At 38.8% G+C, this 11987-nt stretch overlaps 1 protein-coding gene across 6 annotated transcripts; it reads left to right on the top strand.

Moving 5' to 3' along the window:
- Positions 1–791: 791 nt before the first annotated feature.
- Positions 792–11163, top strand: LOC129185477 (uncharacterized). 6 transcript variants are annotated; one of them, XM_054782603.1, is made up of 10 exons: positions 792–987; positions 1104–1269; positions 2859–2936; positions 3950–4774; positions 6008–6045; positions 6135–6230; positions 7981–8137; positions 8241–8308; positions 8676–8774; positions 10420–11163. In XM_054782603.1, exons 3-10 carry the CDS (start codon positions 2897–2899, stop codon positions 10672–10674), a joined length of 1578 nt encoding a protein of 525 aa, XP_054638578.1. In that variant the 5' UTR covers positions 792–987; positions 1104–1269; positions 2859–2896; the 3' UTR covers positions 10675–11163. The 6 variants fall into 6 exon arrangements, with proteins under 6 accessions (XP_054638578.1, XP_054638579.1, XP_054638580.1 ...); XM_054782604.1 differs by lacking the exons at positions 792–987; positions 1104–1269 and having other exon boundaries at positions 2267–2936; positions 3950–4480; positions 4661–4774; XM_054782605.1 differs by lacking the exons at positions 792–987; positions 1104–1269 and having other exon boundaries at positions 2267–2936; positions 3950–4111; positions 4316–4774.
- The last annotated feature ends 824 nt before the right edge of the window (positions 11164–11987 follow it).

An 11987-nucleotide genomic window follows, 5' to 3' on the forward strand; every position in this document is an offset into this window, starting at 1 on the left:
AGCCATTTTGTGTCCGATGTCATTCAAAACCAGTAGCGTTCTGTCTTTGACACCCCTGAAAATATCCTTAAAATATCCCGAAAGTGCAAAGATTGGCTGAAATCTGTGACTAAGGAGTTTTCAGTGATAGGTGGTATTTCACTAATTTTAGCTTTGACTCCAACTACCTCCGCTATTGTGTGTCAGATGTCATTTAAAACCAGTAGGGTTTGACATGTCTTAAATTATCCTAAACATGTGGTTGGTTCAAATCTGTTCCTGAGGAATTCGGAGTGTCAAGTGATGTGCGATAGCGTCTTTCACCCCAGCTATCAATATCAAATGGGTGCTTTGAAAATCCTCCAACGTTTTAAAAATTGGTAAAGAGTCTTATTTGATGGATGAGATCAGGAAAAGTCAGCTTGGATACAAACTATTTTACCATTTTTCATAAGAACAATGTAAAATCTGGGCTCCTTTAACAGCAACCCATATGGACCCATGCCGTAGTTTCCAATCATCTTGCCGAGGTGATCGGGTAACAGGTATTTGGAGGTGTAGTGCATCGTTGTTCCATGCAGGAGAGAACTAAAACATCCCCAAAGAAGCCAAAGGTTACCAACCAAAACCTGCATTGTCAATAACAACAGTTCCAACCACAAGGAGAATTAGCCGTGAGGGGCCGTCACATCTGATTTGTGATTTGAGCGTCTTTTGTGTCAAAGAATTCAATGTTCTGTCAGCCACAAAGGCGTAATTGTAGTGTGCTGGGAGGTAGGGGGGGTCATGGAGTAGAGTGGGGGGGTCTGATTTCACATTGTCTTCAACCGAAACCAAGGGCCTCCATATGCAGCCTCAACCCCCGCCTCATTCAAATATCAGCTAACAGGAAGAAGGTTTAATATTTTTTGTTTGTGTGACGGAATTAGAGACGTGGTGACAACACGGTGATTTGTAACGGAATATGCTCCATTGTGTTGACATTACCGATGGAGGACGCAGTTCAAAGTACATCCCTGCTACCTTCAGCTTTAGCCTTCTGTGACATTTTGAGTCATAATTCAAACTCTTCCTTGTGGAAACTAAGCTAAATCTCCTTTCTTTTTTTTTCACCCCCCGTCAAGACATCCTCTCCTCCCAGTGCACAGGTGAGGGCGTCCGCCTATTACAGCGTCACGGAGAAGGGGGAAGGACGGGTGTGCTTGACAGACAGCAGCACAGGGGGAAAGCAAGCTCCACATCGCCTCATTCACTTCATCCACAGCTGACGCAACGGTGACCACACGACAGGTGAGTGGACCCAAATGGATACTATTTTTGCTTTATTAATGCATTTTGTAGTTTTAATGCAGCCACATTTTAATGCAGTGACAGGGTGATGGAGGATGCAACACTGAGGTCAGCTAACAGTATAGCGATGGAATTATTGCAAATGTACTTCCTCGAGGAAACCTTGTTGCTTTCATGGAAATTTTGAGGAATAATCCGGCAGTGCCATCAACCATGAGCATATTATTATTACAGTTTTAAATAGTCAATTAACTCAAATTGTTTTCACACGCAATCAGGAAAATATATTAAAATCTATGTTTCTTCATTGAGTAAAAAGCAGTTGATGCGGCTTCTTTTCACAGTGTTACGTCATCGTGAAGACAAGTCCATCATTATTTTTTGACGTTTCAATTTAAAGTTACTGGACCTACTTTATATCTGAGTCAATTAATACAGTAATTTATCACACAAAAAGTAATAGCTTTATAGTCAATAACAAGAAATGTATGTTGGTTCTTCTTTTGCTGTCTTATATCTCGCATTATTTATTTATTTATTTATTTATTTATTTTCACCTGTAAAGTGAGCCTGTGGGGGTAACAGTATCACGTCATTGTGAAAGACATGATATGTGATTTTTTTTTTTAATAATGCATTGTAATTTTTGAAGTTCATTGTTATTATTTGTAGTCGTACTTTAAATATCATTAAATATATTTATTTAAATATACATTTTTTTTTATCAAAAGTAGTAATCACAAATAATTGATTATTTTTAAAAATATATTTTACTTATCTGATATGAATTAATTAAATGAATGATATATTATAATATTTATCAGATGAGACTTAAATTATCATCCAATATAACGTACATATTGTATTTTCATTTGTATCATAAAATACATTTTAAAATGCATTTTTTTCATTTGAATGCAAATATTTTTTGTGCTAATCTACTCCACTGATGCTTGTTCTTTTTGCTATTTTTTATTTACCTCAATATTGTTGGACATTTGCCACTATAGTAACGTCGTCCACGTTCAGCAACAATGATATTTGTGGAATGACATCACATTAAAATAGTGGTCGTATCAAATTAAGAACTGTATGTATATATATATATATATTTGTTCCAAATGAGTGCGCAGTGAGTGAGATGTCAGCTGTTGTCATTGAGTTTCCAGGGTGTCGAGCCCAGAGGAGGCCGTGCGGGGGAAAAACAAGCGGTGCTGCTTAGCAGTTCTCCCACGAGGACACATCCAGGAAGAAAAACATTTTAATTGCGTCCGCGGATAAACTCCTATAATCGCGACATGGCTAAGATATTCTCAGCAGGAATGACAAAGCATGTCGAAGGCGAGAACACAAATTACACGAATGTGGTCCTTGCTTCCCTTAAGCAAACTATGATGATATCAGTTTCATGTCAACAATTAGGAGCAAATGACTCCGAAAATATTTGCTCGGATGGATTTCATTGTGGTTGACAAAGCCATTCGGGTGGTAAAGCTACTGCATTGTGTCCGAAGAACATCTTTGAAAGCACTGTGATGTCATCATGCCATACACTGTCTATGTGCGATACTGTGATGTTATCATTACAGGCCTGGCCAACAACTCTCCTTTCCTGTCCTCTCCTGCCATGACAATAATGATCGCAACTACTTCTACAATACACACAGGTAGACAGAAGAGTGTGTTTACTTCATGTATAGTTTGTATAGGAGAGGCAAGCCTATTGTTGTTTGGATTAGCTTTTCTTCTGATTACATAATCAGCATCAGTTTTCTATAGAAAGAAAAAAACGCTCATTTTGTTTTTTAATCTCTATATCAGGGGTGGGAAACCTTTTTGCTTGCAGTCCTCTTAGGGCCATGCAAAATGTATAAACAATTTATTATTTACATTAGTTCTGCAAAAATACTCATTTATTCTTCTAAATTGTTAATCATACAACTTGAATATCATAATATTCGGACTTTATGACGGCAAACTTGCAACTTTATTCTCATAATATTATGGTTTTTGAATTGAATTGAATTGGATTTGACTAATATGATGATTTTATTCCTGTAAAATTACAACTTAATTCTTGGAAAATTATGGATTTATTCCAGTAAAATTACAATTTGATTGTCAAAATATAATGACTTTATTCCTGTAAAATTACAGCTTAATGTTCATAATATTAGGATTTTATTCCTGCAGAATTACAACTTTATCATCATATTATAGCTTTATTTCTGTAAAATTACAACTTGAGTCTCATAATGTTCCGACTTCATTCCTGTAAAATTAAAAACAAAGTTTATTTTCAGAAAATCATGACTTTAATGCTGTCACCTTATTTTCATAATTTAATGGCTTCACTTTTTTATAATTACAACTTTATTCCTGTAAAAATACAAGTCAATTCTTGTAATATTATGACTTGTCACAATAAAATGACTTTATATTTGTCAAGTTAGGACTTTATTCCTGTACATTTACTACTTTATTCTTGTCAAATATTTCTCTTATTGTCATAATACCATGGCTTTATTTTTGGTGAAATCATTTATTTTCATAAAATTGCAGCTTTACTCTCATAAAATTAGCACTTTATTTCTGCAAAAATTACAGCTTTATTCTTGTAATGCGTTTTTGCCTTGACTGATGTTTTTTTTCATGAATTTGTTTTCTGTAATGTTCCCAGGCTGCAGCGCCATCATGCCATCACACCTCCTCTTATTAGGTCTTCTTATTATGCCAGGATTCACCTCAGGCGCCACCTCCACAGCCCCCACCTCCTCTGTCAGCATGGTTGCCACATCGACACCGGCCACCACCCAGTCCATCTCTTCCACCACATCTAGAGGTACAACAATGTCCTCCACCAGCATGCCTTCCTCCACAGTCACCTCCACTACCGGAGCCCCCATGTCCACCACCCCTCCAAGCACACCCTTAATACCCACAGGCTCTTCTGCTAACACCATGCAGTCTTCCTCAAGCAGTTCTGGAAGTACATTACCCACAGCTACCACCACCCAAACCCCTACAAGCACACCCTTATCCACAGGTTCAGCAACTACCACCATGCAGTGGTCCACCATGAGTACTAACCCTGCAAGTGGGGGAGCCACCACCACTGCGGCCGCCACCCAGACACCCACAAGCACACCCTTATCCACAGGGCCAGCAACCAGCACCATGCAGTGGTCCACCAGTAGCACCAACCCTGCAAGTGAGGGAGCGACCACCACCGCCACCCAGACCCCCACAAGCTCACCCTTATCCACAGGCTCAGCAACCAGCACCATGCAGCCAATGTCCGGAGGAACAACTGCTGCTGGTTCTACACTTACAGCGTCTGTTAGCTCAGTCAGTGCTCCTAACACAGGAACCAACTCTGCCTCCTCCACAGCCATGCCCATGTCCACCACAACTATGATGACCGCCGCTTCACCGTCCTCCGTGAGTTCAAACACTGACTCCTGGACCTCCATGATGTCCACCACTCAGACGACAACCTCCACTGGTATGTTTACTTTCACCGGTGACAGCAGCACAATCCAACTGGTGATGCTGGTTGACTTCCAAGTTGTTCTAACTCCAAACCCAGATTTTTTTTCCCCATTGGGAATTATGTAAAAGTTACATCATTTGTTCCAGACTCGTAAAGCCTTTATTAACCATGTATCTTTTAGCTTTCTTAATTATCATAACAGTGTAAAAAGAAGTTAACCACTGTATGATAAAACTAAATAAAACTAAAATCTAGTAAAGTTATCAATAAATTAACAAACAGCATGTAAATTAAAGAAATACAGATTTCTAAACAAGAATGGAAAATAATTTCAAATCAATAAATGAATGTGCTGGATGCATTTGCATGTAAATGTTTCATTTATAGGTCTGTCAAAGTTAAATTTCCTTTAACTGCACAACTTTTTTTTTTACGCGATTAACGTGCGCACATCATGTTTGACCCTCGGCCCACACCGAAGTTTGAGGAGGGATGTGGAGCCACAAGCGGGAACAACTATTGAGCAGAAAAGGACAAAGAAAGGGGTATTTTGAATGGTAAATTTAGTTTCAAAGCCCTGGCAGGTGGCTGCTGTGACAAGACCAAAGTTATTTGTATCTACTGTCGTACTCCGAGTTGAGTTGTCACGGAGTACGTTGACTGCCAGTACTGGAGCACTGCCGGTATTTTTCATTGTCATTTATACAGGGGTACCTTGGCATCCCAACTAACGAGTGTTTTTTAGATGCGAGCCATCGCTCGGCTGATTTTTTTCTTTTTAAAATTTGGGTTACGAGCTGCTAGTTACTGGCAGGCGGAGCCGAGGACAGCTATTCGGATCTTGTGTCAATGTGACCGTGACCATGAATAGCATTAGCAGCGAGCTAGCATTAGCAGCGAGCTAGCTAACCACCGGGAATGATTTTCAACACATCAGTAAAACATACGTACATTATAGTGATCTAATTTTATCTTATTTATGATGTACTGCGGAAGCTCAGACAGGAACACTAGAAAGCACTAAATGAATACAGACCCAACGTCCACCAGTATGAGCCTGGAGTTTGTCTTTCAGAGAGGCTGTGCACTGCACAAATATGCACATTAGCGCTCAATAAGGTCATCAGATCTAACCTTTGTGCATTCCCACATAGTATCAGCATTTGGGACCAAATATGAGGTGACAGAAAATAGACATTGTTCTTCCAATCAATCAAATGATCCTTGTCCATCTTTACACCGCAGGCAGCATGACCAGTATGATGACAACCGCAATGAACATGGCAAGTTACTTCTGAAATACACTGTACTGTATGTACATTACAGTGCTCCTGCCATCATCAACCATATTATTTATTCTTTCCCAATGCAGATATACTGTCCCGAATTCTCGTGTAACTACTCAGACTGCAACACAATGTACGCCAGTCAAAATACAACGCCATGTGCAGCTGGTCAATGGTGTAAGGTAGGGAGGCCAACTACATCTGTGCTGCATGCTAAATGATGTACTGATAAATGTTTGTAAAATAACTATTTGATTCTTGTAATATGAGGACTTTATTCCTGTAAAATTACAACTTTATTCTCATAATATTATTGGTTTATTCCTGTAAAATTACAACTTTATTCTCATAATATTATAGTCAAATTTTATTCCTGTAAAATTATAAATTTATCATCACATTATGGCTTTATTTATGTAAAATTACAACTTGATTCTCATAATATGATGACTTTATTGCTGTAAAATATCAATTTTATTCTCTTAATACTATGACTTCATTTCTGTAAAATTACAGCTTGATTTTCATAATATTATGGCTTTGTTGCTGTAAAATTACAAGCATTACAACTTTATTCTCGTTATGTTATGACTTCATTCCTGTCCATGGCGTCACTTTTATAAAATGACAACTTTATTCCTGCAAAACTACAACTTAATTCCCGTAATATTATGACTTAATTACTGTAAAATTCTCATAATGATACGACTTTACATTTGTCAAGTAAGGACATTATTCCCGTACATTTACTACTTTATTATTGTATTATTGTTTCTAATGGCTTTATTTTATTTTTTTTGTAAAAGCATGATTTTAGTTTAATAAAATTGCAGCTCTGCTCTCATAAATTAAAATTAAACCTGTATGTGTTCAATCCTCCGTCCTCCCGTGATCATGTTGAAGTATCCTTGGGCAAGATACTGAACCCCCAGTCCCTCCTGATGCTGCGTCATCAGTAGGTAAATGTGCTAACAGTGTCAAAGTGCTAAAACAAGTGAAAGACTATTTATTTCTGCAAAAATTCCAATTTTATTCTGGTAATATTATGGCAATATATGGAAATTCTGACTTTATTTTCATAAAAATTACAACTTCATTCTCGTATTGCTATGACTTAATTACGGTACAATTCTTGTAATAATATGAATATAATATTAATAATAATAATAATAAATTTAGGACAAACTTTACTCCTGTACATTTGCTACTTTATTTTTGTCAAATGTTTTTGTTAATGCCATAATATAATGGCTTTATTATTTGTGAAATTATGATTACATCTGTATGCTAAATGATGCACTGATATTTAAAGACATAGTTGCCAAGCCTTTATTGGGCAAGGATGCATATTTGGTAATCTGGCATTTTACAGGGCACTCGTTTAATTATACATGAGAAAGTAGAAAGTGCTTGTGAATACAATGCATGCTTTGAAACAGGAGTTCAGAACATTCTCATTTCTCCCATTCCCTTAAAATTTGTATTTAATAGTATTACATTCATTTTCCCATTTAGTCAAATGCCCAGCCTCGTTTAGAATACCTTCTGAAGTACTGTATTTATTTGTATTCCTTTTTTGTAATATTTTTATTAGATGTCCAACAGACAAAAATAGACACCTGAATAGAACAGGAATGTGAGATCCCCCCCCATCAAAAAAAAAAAATCTGGAAATGTTTTATCAATATCATTATTAATAAATAGAAATATGTTTTAAATATGTCTGTGTATAATTTGGAATAATAATAGTTTTTGTTGTTTCATTTATTTTCATATATTTGTCATCTCACATGCAGATGAAAAACGCTGACAATCCTAGTAATGTAACAAAAGAAAAGGGTTAAAAGACAAGCTTATACCTGCGTAGACACTGAGCTGACAGTACGTGCCTACTAAGACACATTCATGTGTAATTGTGCAATGTTGCATCAGCTGTGCAAGATGGACATGTACTACATGGCTAGCTGCAGTGCCTCCTGCAACGACAGCTGCATGAACGACTCCCAGACCAACTGCAGCGTGGCTTGCTGCAACTACACGGGCTGCCTCAACGCCACTTTTGCATCCATGGTGATAATGCCATCTACAGGTACACAGCTTCACCTTTTGTTTGGGACTCTCGAGCGTCCTCCGCGTGTTGCTCGGGGCAGCAAGTCGAGTCATTGTTGTTTTTTGTTTTCATTTTCGCCCAGCAGCTGCTCCAACCGCCGCACCCGTCACCACGGCCATGGCCAACCCACAGCCAACGACATCAGATGACGTAAGGACTAAAGAGCGTCATTACGCCACTTTTCCACTGCACAAACCAGCCCTTACGCTACTCAATCTGGGGCAATCAGTTCCCCACGTTTTCTTATGTCTCCGGCGAAAGTCACAAGTAAATGTGCAAGCTATGGCTATTTTCGGTGTATCCGTTTATGTTGACCTGTCCTCAAATGTTTACGTTGCCTCTATGGTATCCCCGCTGGCACTAATAATAGCACCTGGTTTTGCCAGTGGAAAAGCACCAATAGCAAGTGGAGCTGAGGTGAACTGCGTTGGTACCGTGCAGTGGAAAAGGGGGCAACATATGGTGCAACAAAAGCGTGCTGTTGTGCATCTACTTTTCTGCTCTCCTGTTCTCTCAGGGAAACAAATGCAATCAAGGGATGTGCACCGGTGCTACTTGCTACACAAGCTTCAGCAGCACACTGCAGACGTGCTCCTCCTCTGATCTGCACTGTCAGGTGAGGCTCGCCATTAGGTGAAGACACGCTAATGATGCTCTCTTGATACCAACTTTGGTTCAGTGCTGTGCGGTCCACGCCGTTAGGAACATTTAAATTGTGTCAAAACCACTGACTAACTTTATGGAATTGCGAGTTCGGAGCCCCATGCCAAGAAGAAAGAACACCAACTGCTGGATGTGCTCCATCCATTGTTGTCCTTTGTTTACTATGTGGCCTTCCTCTTTCTTTTGTTAAATTCATTGGCTACTGTTGCATTGTGTCACGCTGCTATGATGTCATGCTAGATAGCTGGTGCAGCTATCGCCATCCTGCCCATGCACCCTATGGTGGCACACTGGCAACATAATGGGAACCATATTTCAACTCGAGCTCTCAAGCGATTAAAATATTTAATCGCAGTGAATTACAGTTTGTCCATAGTTAACTCATAATTAATCACACTTAATCACAAATAGAAAAAAGTTTTTTATCTCTAATAAGTAGGGATGTAAATCTATGTAAAGGGATATCAATTTTGGAAATATGGGCCATTATTTTATTTAAAAAATAATATATATTTAGAAATCGGTGGCTGAGTGGTTAGCATGTTGGCCACACAGTCAGGAGATCAGGAAGATGTGGGTTCGAATCGCCGTTGGGCATTTCTGTGTGGAGTTTGCATGTTCTCCCGTGTGTGTGTGGATTTTCTCCGGATACTCCGGTTTCCTCCCACATTCCAAAAACATGCATGTTAGGTTAATTGGCGACTGTAAATTACCCAAAGGTATGAATGTGAGTGTGAAAGGTTGTCTATATGTGCCCTGCAATTGACTGGCGACCAGTTCAAGGTGTACCCCGCCTCTAGCCCGAAGTCAGCTGGGATAGGCTCCAGCCAACCCGCGAAACTAGTGAGGATAAGCGGCATAGAAAATGCCTGGATGGATGGAAATCCCCCAGTTTTTGCATGTTTAATATGAGCGGCTTTGTTTGACGGCCCTTGAACCCACCTTCTAACTTTGTCCCACTGTACAGACAGACTACTATACTGTATTTTTACCCTTTTTCTTTCGCCTATTTGCTGACCTTATTGAGTGCTAATGTGCATATTTGTTCGGTGCACCTCTCTCCAAAAACAAGTCCAGTTTACAAGTATTTGTAAGTTATTAACTTGAAAGTACACGCAAGTACAGGCACTAAATCGGACTTTCTGCAATGTAAGTCCAGACAATTGTAGAACGAATGAATCGATGCATAATACAGTATATGTCTGCTAATACCTTATTACAGAATTTAAAAAATGAATCCAGAATAAAGGATATCAGTCATAAATGATATCAGACACTGTGGTTCTCCGCATTCTTCTTCCATGTACCTTGTGACCGCTATATGCTTGTACTGGTTCTTAAACTGGTGCATATTAGCACAATGAGTTGCATAGTTTTAGTCCACAAATTGATATACACGTTTTCAGTGCTGTGCGGGAATACAGTTTTTTTGGGGGGTGGAAAAAAGGAAGACGGTTGTCGACTAGCTATTATCCTTCTAAGTTATTACTGTAAACTTGAAAATACATGTGAGTGCAGGCACTGAATGGGAATGTCTGCACTATATCTGATTGACTGGTGTACAGTAGACTCCAACTCAATTTTTCTGCTTTTTGCAGCTGAAAAAAGAGACGGTGGGCTCCGACCTGAAATGGACGGCAGGCTGCACAGCTAACTGCTCGAGCGAAACAACGTGCACAGCCACCACACAGCCTCCATGCCACCTGGAGTGCTGCAACGTCACCATGACTTCCTGCCTGTGGTTGAACGGCACGATGAACTTCCCATCTTCTGCCATCAGGGGTCCTCGTATTCACGCGGAACTGACGGCGTCTTTACTCTGCCTGCTGGTCGCTTTAGGTTTCCTGCAGTGAGAAAGCACATTGTTGAGAGCTTACAGACGACTGCATCACTTACACCTCCCTCTTTTTCTGTTGCTGATATGTGATTGTGTGTACAGAATGTTAGGAAATTCGGTTTAAAAACAGTCCCCTCTTGTGTTATTTTTCTTTTGTCTAAAGGCCAGTGACAATTTCATTTTAAAAGTATTTATAGAAAATGCAGGGATCGGAGACATCATCACATTACATTACTCAGTAGATACTGCAGGTGTGCCTAATGATATTGTACGCTTCCTTTAATTGTCCTCCTTCAAAGCCATTGTGAAAATAATGCAGCTGTTATGATACTGTATATGATGCACTTTACGCAAACACAAACATCGGGCTGGTATTCATTTGTTTTTCAAAAGACATTTTAAAGATAATTTACAGTCTAATTCAATGAGTCGGTTTTGTGTTTTGTTGTTTTTTTTCCTGTGAATTGCGAATATTTTTGTTTTTAAGGCAAAAATGTCAACTGGAATCGACATCATATAGTTTTGTGTATTGTACAAAATATAATTATTTCTATAATGAAATAAATCTTATCAATTGATGCATGTTTATTTGATTAATGTGTGCAATTGGGGATAATATTCACTAGTAATGTAAAAAAAAAAAAAAGTACAAAAAAAAACACAACGGGAAGCAACTCGCCACCAGAAGGCGCTGTCCAACGTAAACATACAACATGGTGGACGATAGATAGATAGATAGATAGATAGATAGATAGATAGATAGATAGATAGATAGATAGATAGATAGATAGATAGATAGATATAGCAAATTCTGCCTAGCAACAAATAGCCAATCACATTGACGTCAAAGGGAAGATTGTAGATCAGGGATGGGCAAACTATGGCCCGGGGGCCACATCCGGCCCGCCAAGCGTTTGAATCCGGCCTGCCAGTTGTTTCCAAAGTATTTAATTTAAAGTGTTAACATACAAGAGTCAAATTAGCTTTTCACATGCAGCCATCAACAACAACTACCTCACCCATGGTGCCAAACAAACACAAGTCAACAAATACTGTATGTGACACACAAATTAACCTACCCACTGCACTGTCTGGGACGTAAAAGAAGAAGGACATTCACATACTATTTAAGAGTCCTTGTTTTATCCTTCATAGTTCATATTGTACATCAAACAGCCTTTATTCATGTACATTCTGGGTGTCTTACTCACAAAACACTGTAAAATTCAATTAGTTATTTGATGTGGTCTGGTTTTTAAAGTGCTCCTGAAAAAAGGGACACAAGCACATATAGGAGATTGTATGACACTTCTACAAAAAAAAAACAAG

This window comes from Dunckerocampus dactyliophorus, chromosome 7 (genome assembly GCF_027744805.1).
Source record: "Dunckerocampus dactyliophorus isolate RoL2022-P2 chromosome 7, RoL_Ddac_1.1, whole genome shotgun sequence".
Lineage (NCBI taxonomy): Eukaryota > Metazoa > Chordata > Actinopteri > Syngnathiformes > Syngnathidae > Dunckerocampus > Dunckerocampus dactyliophorus.